The 21,116-nt window shown below is 31.6% G+C and overlaps 1 protein-coding gene across 1 annotated transcript; it reads right to left on the bottom strand.

Annotated features, from left to right (window-relative positions):
* Nucleotides 1-133: 133 nt before the first annotated feature.
* On the bottom strand, nucleotides 134-21,076 carry LOC148621694 (uncharacterized). The gene is made up of 10 exons (XM_088576332.1): nucleotides 20,989-21,076; nucleotides 18,906-19,049; nucleotides 18,261-18,366; nucleotides 17,104-17,239; nucleotides 15,258-15,449; nucleotides 10,353-11,588; nucleotides 9,523-9,717; nucleotides 7,430-7,551; nucleotides 6,959-7,088; nucleotides 134-5,958 (listed from the first exon to the last, which is right to left on the bottom strand). Exons 1-10 carry the CDS (start codon nucleotides 21,066-21,068, stop codon nucleotides 5,786-5,788), a joined length of 2,514 nt encoding a protein of 837 aa, XP_088432458.1. The 5' UTR covers nucleotides 21,069-21,076; the 3' UTR covers nucleotides 134-5,785.
* Nucleotides 21,077-21,116: the final 40 nt, after the last annotated feature.

Genomic DNA, 21,116 nt, shown 5'->3' with positions numbered 1-21,116 from the left:
AATAAACTGAAATTCACATTACATTTCTATTTCTTCTGCCAATTATCTCCCCTTGAAAGACTATCACAGGGCAAGTTCCTGGCTTGAGACAGGTATATATGTAATTGGATTATGAGACAAAATGAAAGGATACTCCAGATTAAAATTCTTTTATTGTACATTGCAACTTTATACAAACAAAACAAAAACAACATAAAAAGCCATAACTAACAATAAAAGAAATCTTATAATGTAACAAAATAAACCAAACTATTATAATTTTTGAGCTGCAAATTTCTCACTACAAGACTTGAGTAGTGAAAAAGATAAAGATATTACAAAGAAAAATGACTTGGAATGCCATGTAGTATATAGAATATAAATAGTTCATGCCAAAAATAAGATAATTTTATACCAGATATTTCTATTAGAGGAGTATTTATCAACCTTGCTTAGCACTTCAGTCCCCATGCTTCAAATGGTGTGTAGGGTAGGAAAGATTCAAGTTAAGGCCATAAAAAAAATCATAGATTCTCATCCAACTTTTTTTTTCAAAATTAGTGGGGGACAAAATTTTTTTGGATACATTTTTTATCAATTTTAGTGATTGATTGTTGGGGTTTAACGCCCGAGCAGCAATATTTCAGCTATATTCAGACTTATCATATCCTGCAGATGCACAAATGCTGTTACATCTCCAAAAATATTAAATTAATTCTTTTGATGTAAATTAGTCTTATTTGTGGGTATGGAAAATTTTTCACTGAATAACAGGGTAGGATAACTTGAATTAGTGAATATACCCCATTAAACTCAAAAGACCCAAAAGATGGGTGTATTATCAAATAAAAGTACAATAAAGGTCAATGAGAGTATTATCAATAACAAGTTCATGGTTTGCTGCCTTTATATAAAAAAACATTTCAATACCATGAAAACATTTGAATTACTGGAATGAGCTCATGATAACATTTCTAAATGATGGCTTTATGAATTACAGAAAAGATAATTTACTGCAAATATCAGAAACCATAGCATGCATTTATTATTGCAATTTTATCATTTTAGACCAAAGTATGACAAAATTATTTTCCAATATTGAAAAAAAACAACTTAAATTACATAAAAAAACCAATCATGCAATTTTAATTCTTACAATCACTAAGCATGGCAATTATTTAAAAAGTTACAAATACGTAGATCAATTGTATAACAATTCTAGATTACACTTTATTCGCAATTACATTAATTTTCAATAAAAAATCATATTTTTTTAAGTTACTAGAATGGCTTTAAGTACCTGTTTTTATAAAAACAAAAAGGCAGAGATTGCATGGAATATAATACTCCTTTTCAATAAAAAGAAATTACGCACTATGCACACATTTAGCAAACAAAAAGTGTCAACCTTACTTTTTTTCCTCACTTGAATATAAGAAAATATATGTAAAATCAGCACACAGCCCTTAAACTATTCCAAAATAATTTTAAATAAATTTCAAACAAAAAAAAACCCCATAATCTTCAATTCACAACATATTTTTTTTCCAACGCAGTCAGTATAGTTTCGCTTTTTACCCTTTGACCCTAAAGACATTCTTCCATGGAAACGGAAATCACCTGATCGCAATTCTGTTTCCGTATTGGCCAAATACTGATAACTTAGTTGCGTTAGGAAAAAAAAACTGTATTGAAAATTAGAATTGCATGCAATATGTTATTTCTTGAATGAAATGTAGAAAATTATAAAAAGAACAAATTTTACAGCGTCAGCTATTTTTATTTTTAAAGACTTGTTTAATATTATATGATTATATATCAGACTTCTATAAATGGAAAAGTACACCTTTGACATTCCATTTACAAAAGATCACATCATACAGACATAAAATTTAATCATTCTTTATGCAATATCAAATATGAAGATAATTATAACTCAAAACATTAAGTACCATGTGGTGCTGTGTTAGATACACCCCCAATCGATCCACTCAAAAAGTCCCACCAAACAGACAGCTGATATCAGACAACGACCAAAATCACTTACAACATACCAAAATTTGAAATCAATCCATCCATTTGGAGTCAATATAACTGTAACAAAATTTTGACAAACAGAATGACAGACAGACAGACGGATTACCTAAGTGATTCCAATATATCACCCACTTGTTGAGCTGGGGCATGATAATTGGTTTAACAAGAATGATGATGTGTAAAAATACACTAATTTATACATGATCTGGGCCAAGGAGAAACAAACAATAAAGATATATCTACAACAAATCAAAATAACAAAAAAGTAAAGAAATTAAAAATATGAAAAATGGTTCATTGCCACACATTTAAAAATATGAAAATTAAACTATCTATCTACTTTATTGAAGTTTGATAATTATCTATTGAATAAGCATAACATGCAATAATATATGTATACTACTGTCAAGGTTATATTTTGCAAACTTCAAGGACTCAAGGTTATATTCTGCAAACTTGCCATTTCAATAGTCATATATGAAAAATAGTAGACGGGAATACTGCACTATAAGGTATCTTAAGGAGGTAGACCTGGGGTAAGGGACACAACTTTTAAAAATCATTGGAACGTTTGTATTTAGCATTTCACATCAATATCATGCAAACATCAAAGTAACTCTGACTGATTTCATTCTGTTTCAAACAAAAGCTTGATATGCTTTGATTATACTGAATATGATACAAACATATCACTGATTTCAAGAATTATGTTCTTTACCCTAAGTCTACCTCCTTAAATAATAAAAAAAATAGCTTCTGGAACAGTTGTAGTACCATAACCTAGCATATAAAAGATAGCTTGCTTTTTTTTTTTAAATTACATTAAGTAACTAAAGGAATGGCGATATGATTTTGCTTGTATTCAGAAAACCAGCTTGCCACAATATATACTTGATAATCTTAACACTGTCATTTTGCTTGATAAATTGTACAGGAATAATGGGATATAGGTAACCTAAAATTTGACAAGCGGTGAGGGCAAATGGCTACTTGTAGCAATACAGTTAGTATATTTTGATATACATTAAGTTCAAACTATAGTGTAGAGAACATATAAATGGACTGTAAATAATGTATTATTACAATGAACTAACCATAAATCAACACTATAACATTTATTTAATAAACGAACAAAAAATTCCATGGAAATGATTTTGACATTTCATTATTTCAAGTCTAGAGCCCAATATCTAGATTTGGTAACTTTTTTGGCAACAATTTGTTGCTAATCTAAAACCTAATTGAAATGTGAGACAACTTTTTTTTGACAAATTTCATTGATAACCATACTATTTTTTAGTTTTCATATAATGTGTGGAATGAAGAACACACATACATCAAAATACAACTGTCAAAAATATGTAAGACGAAAGTAAAATATACAATTTAATTCTAAAAGTTCCTAACATTAGAAAAAAATCCTTACAAGTTAAGTAATTCTTCAGATGATTCTATCAAAGTCAGTTTTGATATGCGCAAATGATATTTTTGAACATTTTCTTGTTACAAAAGAAATCATATATTTCTAAACAAAAAAAATTTAAAAAACTAGAAAAACTCCCAACCAAGGTTATCATTAGGTCAAAATGTAAACAAAGTCATTACACAGGAAGTTGATCTCACTTCAGTCTGAAATGGAATCTCCTGATATGGCATGCCTATATAAAGCACCTGTCACAATATTAAGTGGCTGTGCTAAGTAGATTTGCAAAAAGAGAAAACTTAAACAAAAAAGTTGTTTACAGACAAACGTTTCGATGAAAAGACATCAAAAACGTTCTTAAAGGTAGATATGAAGATTTGTTTCACGTGAAGTACCAAAGTATGTCCTGAGGCATAGCTGAAGGGTGTAGGGTACTGAAGGTACAAATATGAACTTGTTACAAGTTTATCTTCAATTCTAGTCCAATAATGTATTTTTTTATTCTCAGATGGCAGAATGAAACCAAATATACAATGTAAGTAATGTTTTCTTTGGTTAAAATTTGATATTGTCACAAATTTAAGAAAATCATTTGTTTTTATTAAAATGTAGGGATCTACCTTTTGCAGGTTATGAAAATATGAGGTTTTCAGAAATGTTTCTTAGGAATTTAACAATTTTGATTTTAGAGCTATACATGTATTTCTCTGTAAATGCCAACATAGCTACATGACATCAATAAAGTTAATTTGCAAATAATGGGATAAAAATATATGCAGTTCAGGGACAAAAGCAAAACAACTACATCTAGTGTAACAGCAGATTTAAGTAGAGAAATTTTGAAAATATGGTTTTCATTTTGCTAGAAAAATTTCTACACGTTTTTTTTCTTCTTTTCTACCCAAAAGTCAACATAAAACATAAATCTCACTGAAATCTTTTAAATTGAGTTAGTTCTAAATAGCGGGTGACTTTTTACAAGGAAATGGCTAGTAATATCTGGGTATTGCCTACCAATACTCGGGAATATGGGATTTGTAAACACTTGTTCCTAGCCAATCACATTCCTAGAAATTTTCTACTGGGGGATAGCACTATATACAACCTGCAAAGTGGGGGAAGTAGTAATGCAAAAACAGACAATAAGTTCTGACTTAAAATATAAAAATATACACAGATTAAACAAATGATTCAGTCACAGTCTAATAACAATTTTATCAGCATGAAAAAAAAACCACACACAACAAAAGCACCAGGAAGGTCATATTGCAATACAATTAGCACAAGAGATATAAATGAAATATACTTTTAAAACCATGCAAAAACTCTATTTACCAACAATATAAACTATGATCAAGGTGACCAACAAAAAAGTGTTCTGTACACAAAATAATTACATATACACAAAGTATTATTGCTTGATCAATTGGTCCAAAGTGGCTTCATTAATTACAGTGATATCTGTCTAAGCCGAACCCTCAATAATCCAAAAAATGTGGCCAAACCAAACCCCTTTTTGAAATCATTTAAACTGGCATTCAAAACTTGTCTTGTTTAGACAGGTTTTTGGTTCATTCTGGGTTTTGTTAAGACAAGTTTCACCATAAATTCCTCAATATTGCTTGAGTTTGAATACTGCATACTGATACAAGTTTGGATTTCACCATGATTATTCTGACCTTACATATCTCACTAAAAGTTTGATTAAGTATGCTTACTCCTAGTATTCAAAAGATATTATGTCACTCATCACAATTTCAGTAAACACAATCAAAGATCTAAGCTCAAAGCTGGTTTAAGATATAACCTACCTGTGTTGCTTTTTAAAAGAATAATTTGCATAATTCAAAGATTGAACCATAACCTAACTTCAGCATTTTTTTCTGTCTGATTATACTAAGAAAGAGCTTGCATTTATTTGTGAAATCAATCATTTTGTTTAATGAAACTTTATTACTTTAAGAATTTTTAAATTCATAGATATTAATTGACCACCTATTAAAGTTTGTAGAAAAAGTTTTACATGTGTGTTTTATTTTGACTGTTAGATCCAGTTTTCATTATTTTCTTTGACAAATCAATGAAAACATGGAAATGATGCCCAAAAGCAAAAATAAAACGAGTTCACAGTGCAAATTTCTACTTCTATTTACACTTGCACAAAAATAATATTACATTTAATTTGTTAAACATTTCTCCTCATTATTACTTACAGACACAAAACTTTGGTTAAGTTCATGAAAGGATTTCAAAGATATAACTGTAAAGACAGTGCAACAAAAATGACCTGCTATTACAAAGTTGACAACCTTGAATGATATGACATAAAGACTGTTTGGTAACAATTTACTGTCCAACTTTGATATCCATTGGGAGAATCTGACGCTCCCCTTCCCCTTGGAATATAGTGAGAGCCTTCTTTAAGAAGTAGACCCCAAGTCGTCTTTTATTTTTCTGGGACCATGTTGTAGCTAGTCCATAATAATCTCCTCTCTTTTTGTTGGTTAGTCTGTTTATGCCTAGAAAAACAAACAATTCAAATCATAATGTTAACTTTGTCATGTATAAAATCTGCATTGTACTATTGTAGAAACTGTGTTGACCTTTTTGTATTGCTAGGGTAACTATTTATAGAGAGAAAAACTCCAGGCTAGAAATTTTAGGGGATAGGGTTCATTAAAACAATTGTATAAGATCTTCTGATAACTCTTGCAAACATTTTTTCCATTATAATAATTGAGATTTTTTTTTACTTGTTGGTATTGAATTAACATTTTGTAATATCTTCACAAAAAAAAAAAAAGAAAAAAAAACAAATAATAAAATTTACACAAAGAAGCATTGAATGATTAACAATCATATTACTCTTTATTTGTTATTGACATAATGCATTATCCATAGATACTATTTGAGGCTTTAATATTTCCATTCTAATTATAATGTAATCATAAAGTAATCAGAATTACAGGGTATTTTGAAAAGTAATTGATTAAATTAAATTACATGTAATCTGGTATTTGACTGATTAATGATTACAATGATTACTCAAAGAAATGTAATTGACTACAGCTGATTACTGGGTACAATTACAATTACCCCATCTCTGGACACTACAATGAAAAATATTTTAAGGACACACTTCATGGGAGGGTAGACTTAAATTCTGAAATAAAATTGGTCCGTCTGAAGTTTATCGTGTTAACTGGAGGCCCATGGATGGAATAACTACTTAGGTTCAATAGTGAAAAACAGATAAAATATTTTAATTCATACGAATATTGATTGTTCTTTTATTTCCACCAAATTCAGACCTAATACTGTATTTACTCAATGTGTTATAGACAACTGTGATAAACCTGATAACAGTAAAAACAGCTGTTATGGTCGTTTCAAAATGGCAGGGGAAAATTAGGATGAGGATATTTTTCTTTAATAAAGTTGCACTTTGCAGCAATTGAGCACATAAGCCTATTACAAGATATCTGCTTGCTATTGTTCTAAAAAAAACTATTCACTCACTAATAGCATCAATCATTGCAGCCTCCCTTGTATAAGCTTCAGCAGCTATGACATTCTGGAAACAGTGCAAGGATACTACACCCATATTTTCTTTCCAGATCTCTAGGATGTGCTTCACTTTTGGACAAACCTAGAAAAAATTAATATAGAAGATAAACATGGAAGAACTACATATAAATTAAAATATGATAAACTGATAACTATAAATTGTGAAAAAAAATGTTATGGAGTTTTAATGAAAATAATTGAACTTCAAAGTAAGAAATTTTAAACACTGGAATGGATTTTTTTATCATGTAAAATCGTGACTGTGAGCTTGGCCGTTGACCTATGATCTATTGAAGGAAATTCACTTTAAACCATTGGTAGCATACTATATACATTTCCATAACTTTGTTGGAACAGGGACAATAAATAAAAGTATAATCATTATAGCAATCATCATAAGAGCAGATTTAATGTGTTTCCTACATCAGGTTTAGGGTTTTCTATCTGTTTTATAGCCTCATACAAGTGACAATATGGCCTTGATCTCTTTCCTTTACCAATGTAAAATATGGCTGCAACAAACACCTTAAAAGCTTCTGCATCTCCTAAAACAAACAACAAGTAATGTTAATAAAAGAATAATTCATTGGGAAGAAAAAATAACAAAAATATGATCATGAGTGCCAAAGTATACTAAAATTTAACATAACAAGTACATGAACCTGTAAGGTAAATTTCCAAGCATTCTCAGCATGAGTAACTATTTTTTGGTTATTCACAATAACCAAATACTTATCTCTTTTAATAAAGATTTTACCAGTAATCTATTCTTATTTTCAAATGAATTTTAAATTTGTGATAGGCAGATTTGATTCTTAAAATCATCAGCTACATCAAATAACTCCACAAGAGAAAAGGGTTGTTAAGTACAAAAGTAAAATTACAGAATTTATTTCACATGTGATTTATCGAAATTGGTTACACAAGGAACATTCAACAATTCACTGCAATCTATACAATAAATGTAGATCATTATATAGGTATTAAACAAGTACATGTATACAAGAATTAAGTAGCACTCCAGCTAAGAATCATGCAAAATGTGATTCATGGTTTGAAAGCCTACATATTATTTTTGATATTTTGTTTAAATTGCCATAGTAAACAGAAATTAACATTCGGTTTTTCATATAACCTGTGCTCCTAAGAGATTAAAATTGTATAGAATACACTGTAGATTTCAAAATTAAGGGAGATAACTCTGTAAATAAACACTCAAATACAATAGAATCTATCAAATTTTCAATGTTGATTATCACCTCCATAATACATTGTATAGACCCATAAAACAACTTACTATCAAAAATAAAAATATGTAGCCTTTTTTTGGGGTGTACCACATTTTTAAGATGTTGCATGATTCTTATAAAGACAGCTACTTAACATATGAGCATTATATAAAAAAATCAATAATAGCCTCCAAGCCACTAAATCATGCCCTATTCTCCCTTTGATAGTACAGTGGCAAAAAATATGCAATTAACTTAACTAGCTTAAAGATCACTATTGTTAGAAGGCTATAGTGCTGCCAAAAAGTATGGAAAAGTGTTTTTGTTTACAAGTTAACTCCCTTGAGTATTGAGGCTTAACTCAATACTGCTATATCATATATCAACGGAAAGATAAATAAATGTAGTTTTTTTTGATATCATGCATGTACTTACCTCAGTCAGAAACAGTAAATTTTCTGCTATTTTGTTTAATTAGAGGTGGGGTCAAAGAACTATCAACCCACATACACTTTGTCTTTGATTGGTAATTTTAGTGAAATCGCACATTTAAGGTATCGGGGAACAGGTGACATGTAAAGACCATGTGTGTAAATTTTTTTTTTTAAATGCCCAAAAGCAAAAGAACTGAATAAGAAACAAAACATACACATTTTTAATTCAATCTTCAACAATAGCAAAATGAGAAGGTGCAAATTTTCACATATTTTAATCACTAATTGTTGCAGATTCACTTAGATTAGGCCAAACAAAATAAAAGTCTTGTTTCCTGCTACCAGCAATAAAAAAAGGGTAGGTAGGTAGGGAAATTATTTTATTTTTCAAGACATTTTACATTGAATTGAAGGGGAAATAATCTAGACTTGAACAGTGCTTGGGTCAAAATGGCCATTAAATGTGTAGGGTAGGCACAAAAAATTAGTGTAGGTAGCAGGAAACAGGCATATTTTCTTTTTGCATAAGTATGATGTTCAAAAACAACATTAATTCTTCTTTACATTGATATATACCGGTAATATAGTTGTATTTAATATAGTTGTACATCCTCCAAGCCTATTCAAGTTTTAAAAAATACTTAGCCCTCCACTGCACTAAAAAGTGTATGAGTCTGAAACATAGGCATTTGTGGAGATAAAAATGAATTGAGTGGCCAACAATGAATATAATATTTTCACAACTTTCACTTTCAGTCAAGGAAATGGTCCTATGGTGTATGAAATATAAAGCAAAATTAGATATTTCTACATATTTATACATTTCTAAGGTATACCAGTAAATATTATGTACCTAAAGAATGAATCCTGTTAGGTAAATTCAATGTTACCCTTGGGTCCAACAGTAAGTAATTGAATGAAGATTTTAATTTTCCTTCCCTCCATATTCTATCACTTTTATCATATGATGCAATCAACTGTTGTTCTAATTCTCTCAAACCAGATGGATCCCAACAAATAAATGCCTTGGATAGTTCACTGGAATACTCTGAAACACAATTTATGACAATGGTCTGTGGAATACTGTTCTACACACATTATAGAAAGTTCAGTGGGATACACATACACAATGTATGTCCTTGACAAAAACACCCATTTTAGACTTTATACTTTATTCGGTTCAGACAAGTGTTTGGTTTACCTACCAGTAGGTTAAATATATATTTAAACTAATATGAATGGGTTTTAAAAGTGCCTGTTCCTAGGATTGGGTTTAGACCAGTTTCACTGTATCAATGTGTGGTTTGACTTCTAAAAACTAGAATATAGTATATAATTGCATTTTAACTATTTTCTAAGGCTAAAAATCTCTATTTGTACATGTACATGTCATGTACATGATGTAAATCCCAATATCACTCAATGAAATCCAGGTTTCGACACTAAAAAAGGTCTGGTAGTCCTGTGTCTACCTTATTTTAGAGAAAACTATTATCAAATTTTAATTGGTAAGCCTTTGGGCTACCTAAATTAACTTTTAAAACTTTATTAGACCTAAAGACAGGACCATGAAATAATTTTGAGGACTACCAAATTTATTAACCAGAAAGTCCTTTCAGCTATCTAGCAAGAGCAGTAAGAGTCAAACCATGGAAACTAAATGCAAAATATTAATATACAAACCTGGTTGACATTTGCATAACTTGAGGTAGTTAGGATCTGAACATGCCTTCTTCAACCTAAGTTGATAAACTTGTCGTGTCTGGTCAGTAATTGGTCCTGGGTCATCTCCCCTGCTAAGCAGTTCTGTTCGTAATTGTAAATTTGAAAGTTTTTCGATCTCAGTAAGAATGTTAGAGTCAACAGAGCCAGGAACTATAACATTATCAGAGTATGATGAAGAATTTGAATAAGCCTTCCAATCATACAAAATTGTCTGTTGAGAGTCAACAGTACAGACACTGTCAAGAGACTGTCGCCCACTCCCTGCACTGCCTTGAAGACTTGGTAAATGTCTCTCTATTAACTGTACGCCATTATCAGTGTCAGTGTATATATAATCGACAGTACTGGCATCACTCACAGTAGAATTTAAAGACTCTCTTGGCATACAGGGAATACAGAAACTATTGTTCAGGAAATCATTTGAAGTTGAATTTTCAGAATTCAATGATGGTCGGAGTAATCGATCCATCAATACAGTTTTGTCCACATTTTGATTAAGTAAAATTTTATTCGAATAAGAATTAGGTTCAGTGGAAAAAACCTTGTCAGCAAAGCTAACTCTTTTCTTTGATACCACATGGTCTTTTCTATCATCATCTGTGAGCAGTGAGTCAAATTCTTCGAACTTAAAATCTGAAAATACACTACTTGTATCAAAATCCTCTTCATGTATTCTCATATTTCCAGCAGAATTTGACATCTTTTGTTTGTTATCCCTGTACAGAAAACTGACATCAGATGATATAAGACTATCATTAAGATCAGGTTCAATGGTTTGTGGTTTGCCGCAAGAGTGTTTTTTTGATACACTATCTTTTCTAAAACAATGTGAATTCTCAGGTTGGCAATTCATATTGTCACCAATTCTTCTCATTTTTGTGCACTTTGGAGTCATTTCGTTATTTTTTTCTGAAATGACAGGTAGATCATTCATACACTGTGTTTCTATACTACCAGGGTCTGATAGTGTATAAGTATTATGATCTTCATACGATTTCAGGAAATCTGGAAAAAACTTATCTCCATGGTCTTTTTCGTCACCAGAACAGGTAATAAAAGTATCAGATGATGATGATGAAATGTCACATGACCTCTCTCTAATATACGGTAATGTTTCTGTAAGTTTTTCCGCCCACCGCACATGCATGGAAACTTCAGGGCTTGATTCTCTTTTTGTTGAGATAACTGGATGATCTGCAAATTACATTACAAAGTACATATTTAAAAGTTCTAATTCATTCTTCATTTACCATCTAAAATAAGCTTTACAAAGTACAGCATAATATGACTGCAACATGTTGAACTCTGCTAACTTGGGGCAAGTTAATGTATGGACACAATATAAATGTTTGATACACATAAACTATATGGACTTATACATGTAGTTCATTATGGACGCAACAACCGGTTTGGACACAATAATGCACACAATTCAAACTTAAATAGAAGTTGAAAGATGTTCTGCCTTTAGGGTTGCTGAAACCAATGAGATAAAATTTCAAAATTTGACCATAAATTAAACAAGAGGCCCCCTGGAGCCTGAATCGCTCACCTCGTTAAATTCTGCCTTTCAAGGGCAATAAATTTAACAAGATGTTGTCCAACAATTTTGACTCAAGAAGACTTTGGTAGGACTTATCATAAGAATCATTTCAGCGACTGAAAATTTCTTTCTATCTATCATAGTTTTCATGATATTGGCTGAAAGCTGTAAAAAAAAAAAACAAAAAAATGTCATTTTTTACCTTTCAAGGGCAATAACACTTACAAGGATGTCATCTGACAACTTCTATACATGAAAAATTTTGTAGGCCTTATAATAAGGATTATTTCAGGAATTGAAATAATTTGGCTAAACCTAACACTTTTTAAGATATAATATGCGAAAAGTTAGAAATAGTAGCCTGCCTGCCAGCCTGAGACTGGCTATTTTTTGTTAGGGCTCGCTAATTTGAGCAAAAATCTATACAGCCATATAGTAAATGTATTGAAAAGTTGTATTCAGGACGCTAGAATTTGAGTGAGTTTCTTATCCTGCCCCTATGTTCAATTTTTAGTAACGGTAGCCATGTTTTTCAATGGATCAAAACTCCCCACATCTTTTGTGTACCCCAAGAAACATCCATACCAAGTTTGGTTCCAATTGGTCAAGTAGTGTCAGAGAAGAAGATTTTTGAAAGAAATAACATTAAAAATAGCAAAAAATGTCGATTAAGGGCAATAACTCCAACATGGCTTGACAGATGAAAATGAAAATTTGACAACAGATAGATCTGATCATGCAGAACACTTATTCCCACATCAGAATTTGGCTAAACCTAAAGGTTTTGGAGACATTCACAAACAAGAGGCTCCCAGGAGCCTGAATCACTTTTATTTTGCCTTTCAAAGGCAATAAATTTAACAAGAAGTTGTCCAACAATTCTGACTGAAGAAGTCCTTGGTAGGACTTATAAATATCATTTCAACAACTAAAAGTTTCTTTAAATCTATTATAGTTTTCAAGATATTGATTGGAAACTGTAAAAAAAAAGTCATTTTTCAAGGGCAATAGCTCTTACAAGGATTTGTTTGTTTGTTTGTTTGTTTGTTGGGGTTTAACGTCCGAGCAGCAATATTTCAGCTATATTCAGACCATGAACATGAAATTGATGATAACATGAACATGAAATGTTGATGAAATGAAAAAGGGATGGGACACAAGGACAATTGAGTCGACAAATTTTGACTGCCACTGGAAATAGGGAGAGGTGGGTAGGGTCAGGCAATTTAGCCTCCTGTGGCGGAGCCCTATGGTTCCTACTCCGGGAGTAGGGTTCTTTTACGTGCGAGGAACGCGGCATCTTTCCCAACACGGTGCACCACTATGGTTTGCGGTCAGATTTTCCATATTATAGCCTGACAACCCCAGCATGTAACACACAAGGGGTACCCCATTCCACCACCTGGGGCACACATCCCAGTTGCTCTGTGGGCAAAGCGCCCTAGCCCCCGGCTAGGGTTCTGAGCACTATTTAGTCGCCTTTTACGACAAGCTTAGCGCTGCTGCAAGCCTATTCTTTTAACACCCGGACCTGCACGGGGTACAAGGATTCATCTGACAACTTTTATCCCTAAAGACTATTGTAGTCCTAATATTGAGGATCATTTCAGCTATTGAAAGAATTAGGCTAAACCTACAAATTTTAAGATATATGCCAAAAAACTACTGTCTGACCCCTATGTTCTATTTTTAGTACGAACAGCCATGTTTTTTGATGGATCAAAAATCCCCACCAAAGTTCTATGCAGGATACATCAAGGAACATTCATACCAGGTTTGGTTTAAATTGATAAAATTATGTCAGAGAAGATTTTTAAAAGAAATAACAAAAAAAATAGCAAAAAACGTCAAAAAAGGGCAGAAACTCCAACATGGCTAAGGTCTCACTAACCACTTCCGAGTCAAATGGCCACCCCCCTATGTAGTACCAAAAACACACTGAACCTAGACCTATGCATTGTAATTGCATAATTCGTGTGCATTCTGATGAAAAGTAGTCACAATAAAGCTGAGAATCAGTACTTAAAAACCACATACATAATTTACTACAAAAGTGTATGAATATTGTTTACATGTGTGTGTAATTTGTCTCCATGATGTCAGTTAGCAGAAAAGGTAAAAATGTGGATTTTCAGTATTATTTATTCAAGTAAATTTTGTGAAGAATTTCTATCATCATTGTACCATTAGCATAATGATTTTGAAATTTAGCTAAACTTAACGGTTTTGGAGATATATGCGAACATTCATAACAAGTTTGGTTCAAATTAGTCCAGTAGTTTCAGAGGAGAAGAGTTTGTATAATTGTTAACCATGACGACGATGGACACCAAGTGATGGCAATAGCTACTGTCTGACCCCTATCTTCTAATTTTAGTAATGGCAGCCATGTTTTGAAAAGATTAAAAATCCCCACATCAGTTCTATGCAGGATACCCCAAGGAATATTCATACTAAGTTGAGTTCCAATTGGTTCAGTAGTGTCAGAGCAAAAAGAGTTTTAAAAAATTGTTAACAATGACGACGAAAGATGACAGCCACGACAGATGTAAAGTGATGGCAATTGATTTTGACTACTTACACATTACATAACTCAAAAACTTATGAAATATTTGAAATCGGATAGCAAATGCAGGCAGGGATTTTCAAGAAGCCTAAAGAAAATGACAAAATTGTAATCAACATCATCATACCTAAATTACATTTATCTTCATATATATGTACCTTTAAAACACTTCTCTTGTTGCAGATTTCTATAGAAATAAATATTTGATTTGCGGTTCAGGTTATGGTCTCACTAACCATTTCTAACGTTTCCATTACTTTACATGTTAAAAAAGTAATTTTCAAAGTCTCACTGTGAATTCCCAGGACAAATGACATCTTAAAGCTGCATACCGTTGCGAAGCTTGGAAAATAAGGCTTCCAAAATCATTATGCTAATGGTACGATGATTGTAGAAATTCTTCACAAACTTTACTTGAATAAATAATACTGAAAATCCACATTTTTACCTGTTCTGCTAACTGATAGCATGGAGGCAAATTACTCACACATGTAAACAATATTCATACACTTTTGCAGTTAATTACATATATGATTTTAAAGTACACATTCTCAGCTTCATTTTGACTACTTTTAATCATAATACACACAAATAATGCACTTACAATGCATATGTCTAGGTTCAGTGTGTTTTTGGTACTACATAGGGGGGATGGCCATTTGACCCGGAAGTGGTTAGTGAGACCTATACATTTCAAAATCAGAATTACCTCCCATTGACATTCTTTATCATTCATTATCATGTAAATACTTGCCTGGAGAAGTTACATTGAGACAGGCATTACTGTTGGCTGAGAAAATTTCCATGTTAGCAAGACGATTCAAACACTTCTGAAATTCACCAATATAATCCCCATTGGATGTCAATTTAGACTTATAAAAACTGTTAAGATATTTAGGTTCTTGCTCTTTGAATCTATGTTCACTTTTATGAGACAATGGGCCTTCTGAAATGCAAATATAAAATATTACATCCAAGAGACTAAATACAATCCTATTTAGAATTTTTCCCTGTAATATCAAAGTCAGTAGAGTCTTATACATAATTATCTGTTGTATTGATAATACATGTATTTTGTGCCAAAAAGAGCAAGACAATGCATTACTAAATATGTAGTTGTTTCTTAGGTATGGACACCAATATGACCGCAAAGTTATCAAAAAGTACAAAATTTGACAGATTTTTCTGTCCATTTAATGCAAGAATTATCATAAACTAAGATAATGTGTATTTAGGTCAATGTACCTACATGTAACTACATTTATAATACTAACATACCAGCCAACTTTTGAAAATCCACATGGGTTGTTTTTTTTACGCAGGACAATGTGTGAACTGACATTTTCCGGACATATTTTGCAAATTGCAAGGGTTTTACTGTAGTAATGTATGAATGAAACAATAACTACAGTATTATAGTGCCTTTTTCTGTTGAACTACAGGTGCATGCACTATAATAAATTGAAGTTTGTAAGTGACTTTTACGTGTTGGATTCCTCCAAACCTAATTCAATTTCCTAAGTTTTATCAAATAAAAAAAAAAGAGAGAAAACTTTTATTTACATTCAAATTCATTTCTACTATTTGAGAATACATTGAGCAAATATTTACTTCTTCCCAGTGTTGTCAGTTGACAGGGGGTTAGGATTCAAGTTTTGAAATTGAAGATTTACAGTACAGCAAGTTTATTTGTCCAAATTAGCCTAACTTGGATTTTTGTGATGGTGTGAAGCTGTATAGTTTCTAGAGAATAGGTAGAAGAAGACTTGGGAAACTCTTACATTTCATTAAATGCATACTGTGAGGTGCAGTATATTAGGAAATGTAACAAATATTCAAGATTGTTGATAATGAATTTCCAAAATCATCACAATTTTAGAGGAATAGTATTTTTTTTTAATTTTTGCAAACAAATCTTATAGGAAAAATAATGCACTGTTGAAATTACAGGAAATGTGAAGGGAGGTTACTCATTTTGCATAAACAGTGATAACTTTAAAATTTGTTTACACATGTGGTTGTACAAATTTGAGACCTGTTAAAATGACAGTACTTTCAAATTAATTGTGGAGTAGGAGTAGAAATTATCTTTAGAAAATGATTGGATGATCACAAAATAGTAGTATATTCAATCATGATTCATTTTCTAACTGTCAAACACTAACTGATTGCTCTTCAGAGATTATTTACTTGTCATAAATGTACCCTTACCTATTTAGACAGCAATTAACACATTTGTCACATTTGTTAAAGAAATGAGATTGAAATTATTTGTCACATTTTTTTATCATATACTTCGTAATATAATTTTGTTTTGTAAAAAATGGTATGATGAACATCATGTGTAATTAACTTTGTAAACTTATGGTTGTCCAGGTTGTCAAAAAACAGCCCTTTTCAATGATTTTTAGGATAGTTTTAATGATTTTAAATAAATTACTGATGTAAGGATACAGCTGATATTGTGAAGATGCGTCCCGTGGACACACAATGTTTAAACTTGGCTTGTCCAGCAAGTTAAAATCATGGTCAACTATAACATCGGGAAAAAAGTAAAAGTACTTTAACTTAATAATTGTGGGTTAGTTAAGTTAACTTACTGAATTGATATGTAAATTTTGGAGCAGCTGAGATATTGTCTTCATCCATATTGAGTAGAAGGCAGAAATATTCTAATAAAGCCACACAACCATGATGGTGGTAAGTTTTGGCTGAGTCTATCACACTGGCTCCATCCTGACATAAAAAAGCATACAACAGTGAATATCAGGAGGATTATTTTAGTGGCATGTGTGTCTTCAGTCTGGATCCATTTCATTCTTTAATATTTGTATCATGATCATACTGTGAATATATGGTCTGGGAAATAGAGTTGTAACAATTCTATTATGTCATAACATGGTGCATATCATGTGTCTTGAAGGAAGATCTGATTTGTATCAGGATATTTCATGTTTGTATTCTTTGTATGAAATTTTATCCAACTATTAAAAATGGCATATTGTAACTTCTACTGGTAATGACTAGTTTTTATTCTTAACAGTGTTTTCAAACCACAGATTAAACACAATTATTTCCAGTTGTCATTACTCTGGTTTCTTCTTAAATTTAATTCATTGAGGAATTACTGGTAGATCAAAATGACAAAATTGGTTTTGATATCAATATCCCAGGCACAGAATTCTGAAAAGATCCTGATGCACTGGTGAATAGATGCATCGTTACTTCCCAACTGGGTAATCAATTATTATAGAAATCTAAAAGTAACATTATCATTCACTTTAACAATTTTCCAATATTAATTAAAGCATAAACATTTTGTGTTTCAATAATATGTATCTATAAATAGAGAATTCAACAAATTAAAAATACATTTAAAAGCCTATTTTACAAATGTAAAAATCTAAGGAATTTGCTATCAATGCTATCAACATACATCCATGAAACATATTGATATTTGCTTTGGTGAAATTAATGTGTTATTATTTTCAAAAAATTCTATCTTTTGAAGACAATAATGAGTCAATCTACAAATTTTGTCAAATCATAAGTACTGTATAAGGTCTAAATATTTGTAAGGTCCAGCTTGATGACCCCCAAACTTATACATTGTATGTAGGTTTGGGCAGAAAGTGTATGACCAGACCAAATAGGTAAAGCATATGGTCTAGACCATATACCTGCAAAAATGTACCATGCAAATACCTGTATTGCCTGAGTGACACTGATTGAATTAATAATATTTTCCTCTTCTTACCCTATCCCTGATGTATGGGTTCCCACCACTCAATAATAACAGCCGTAAACATTCAATATCTCCCCAACTTGCGGCAACATGTAATGGAGTTATTCCATCTGCAGATCTGAAAGAAAATATATATTGAATGTTAGAAAAATTCAATTAATTAATTGCAAAAGCCACATGCTACTTATATGACTACACTAAAGGATCAGTAACTCCTAAACTGTTCCATAAAGTAGTCATGTAACATTATATGTCGTAGTAGTGAAGACATTTTTTTATTTGGATGTTTATGTGTTGTGGATATAAACATCCACATAACAAAAAAGTTGCCAGACTACAAAGTCTGTAACAACCAAATATCCGACAATCTATCCTGTTTTTTTTACATTGATAGTTATATGTTAAACATTTGTACTTTAAGTGTGTAGAGAGTTTAGCAATTGAAATGAGTTCATTAAACTCAATCAAAATGCATACTTTTCTGAAAGATGTTAATACATGTATAATGGCATACATGTATTGATAATTTGTGCCTCTCAGATTCCAGAAATATTTCACTACAAATATTTAAAGTGGCACATGTTCTTCACTTTTTTAAGTTAAAAAAAAAAAAACAGATAGACTGTGTTGCAAACAATATCATAGACTGGTATCTACCTAACATTAGGATTTCCACCATGAAAAAGTAGTAATTTCACAAAAGCTTCACCCAAGCCAGCAGCAATATGCATAGGTGCAACTCCCTCAACAATGAGTATTTCATTTGGATTGGCCCCTCTCCGTAACAAAATTTCTGCCAACCTACAACATACAGTTTGAAAATAGGAATTAAATTGGTATGTATATGTACATGTAAAGCTTACAAGTATGACCATAAAAACTTTCAATATACATGTACACATAACCCATAAAGACTTTTTAACTCTTATTAAGTTTTGAAAAATCAATACCTTTCAATGTCATATAAGATTCCTTGGGCATAACTCTTAGGAAAGGATGTGTATGTCACCACAGTGAAACTAATACACACAATGATTGGTAGAACAGAAAATGTAAATTTATTTAACTGAATGATAAAATGGTACAATTAAATAAGAAACAGTAAATATTAACATACACATGTAATTATTTATGATTATGATGTGGGCAAGGTCTAAGGCAGTACAATTGAGGGTTATCTCATCAAGCCACTGTTCAACAAATTAAAGAAAACAACTACAGAAAAAAATGGCAATGCTTTTAAAATACATTTTTATCATCATGCAAGTTTACCATACTGACATTGAGCATAATGGCTTTTTCTATACATCTACAGGACAGGCATGTGACAGGAAAAATGTCTTGTCTGAATATTAAATTTTAGAGCATCATCCATGGTTGAAATAACATCGTGCACTGATAAGAATCAGGGTAGACCAAGGACATAAAATTAGAGGGAGTGCAGCTCATTGAACAGAACAATACAAATTTAAGGTGCATTTCTTGATTATTTGCCTTACTTATTTAAAGTATGATTGTTTGTACAGGACTTGCTAGTTCATGTGTTACAAAAATCAATTTCTGCATTGCTTTCAACTATTTTTCTATCATTGAAAACTCAAGTTTGTCAATTTTAGGCAGGGCCCATCACACCTCTAACTAGAAAAATGGGAGCAATGCTCACCAACTTGACAAAACTAACCCCCACTCCCCCAATTGATAACATGCACCTTTTAACATCATTAACCTCAATTTTAATTTGGACCAAAATCTAAAATAGGAGGTGGAAAATGGAACAGGTAATAATCATACAAATTACTGACTTAACACAAACATACAAAATCAATGCCCCTTTTTTGTTGAAAAAAAAACATGCTACACGTTAAAGTGCCCTCTTCCCTGCATCCCACTATTTTCAAATCCTAGCTAGAATCATTAAATGATTCTGTAAATTATTCAATTCCATCCAGTGGAGTAACAGAAAAGAGCATGGGTACCCTCTTGTCCCCATAATCACAAATTACAGGGGTGAAGATTAGGAAATACAAGCTGGTAGCCCAGACCATATTTTTGTTTAATATTTTCTATACGTTCAACAAAATTTTACCCAAAAGTTTGGTAGCCGAGCTCAAAATCTAGTAGCCATAGGCTACTGCTAATATTTATCCCTGAATGACAAAGTCTGTGTTATGCTATGTAAAACCCCCAAATTGATTTGATCAAAACCTAATATAGAAGGTGCACAACGGGAATCTGTAAAAAGGATTCTGAGAAAGTTATTCAATTCCATTAAGTGGTAAAGCAGGAATAAGGAAGAGATTGGGCCCCCTTGTCCCCATATTAACAATTGATGAAGTCCATGTTATGCTAGGTGAAACCCCCAAACTGATTTTATTTAAAATTTAAAACAGAAAATATTCATTTTCAAGTATGGCGACCAGAGATGTGTCCATTCGAATCGTAATATTTTTAAACCTTTCAAAGAAGCATTCATACAAATGTTTTAAACTGAAGCAGAAAAGCTTGAAAATAAGAAATAAAGGGTTTAATGTTCCCCAATATACCGAAACAAATAAAGTCTTGCCCCAAAAGTGACAAAAAGGTGACTGTCACTGAGGAGAAAATTTAACAGTTTGTTCAGCCAAACATTGAAACGAACAACATGTAAACATTTGATGAAATATCACGTCAGAATGAGTAAATTAATATATTGATATAATAAATGAGCAGGTTTAATGGGTATAATTCATTGTATTCATACTCAAAATTGTCTGAATTTAAGGCTTCAAAAAGGGCTTTTCCATTACAGCTAAATGATGAATGATTCGTATCTTCCGCCATTTTCGAATGGTCACATGACAAAATAAATTTTGATGTTGCTAAATTCAG

This window comes from Perna viridis, chromosome 3, assembly GCF_037379345.1.
Source record: "Perna viridis isolate PV_CMFRI_1.1 ecotype Kerala chromosome 3, ASM3737934v1, whole genome shotgun sequence".
NCBI classification, from domain to species: domain Eukaryota; kingdom Metazoa; phylum Mollusca; class Bivalvia; order Mytilida; family Mytilidae; genus Perna; species Perna viridis.
The sequence above is the reverse complement of the archived record's forward strand: the minus strand, read 5'-3'. Positions and strand labels throughout refer to the sequence as shown.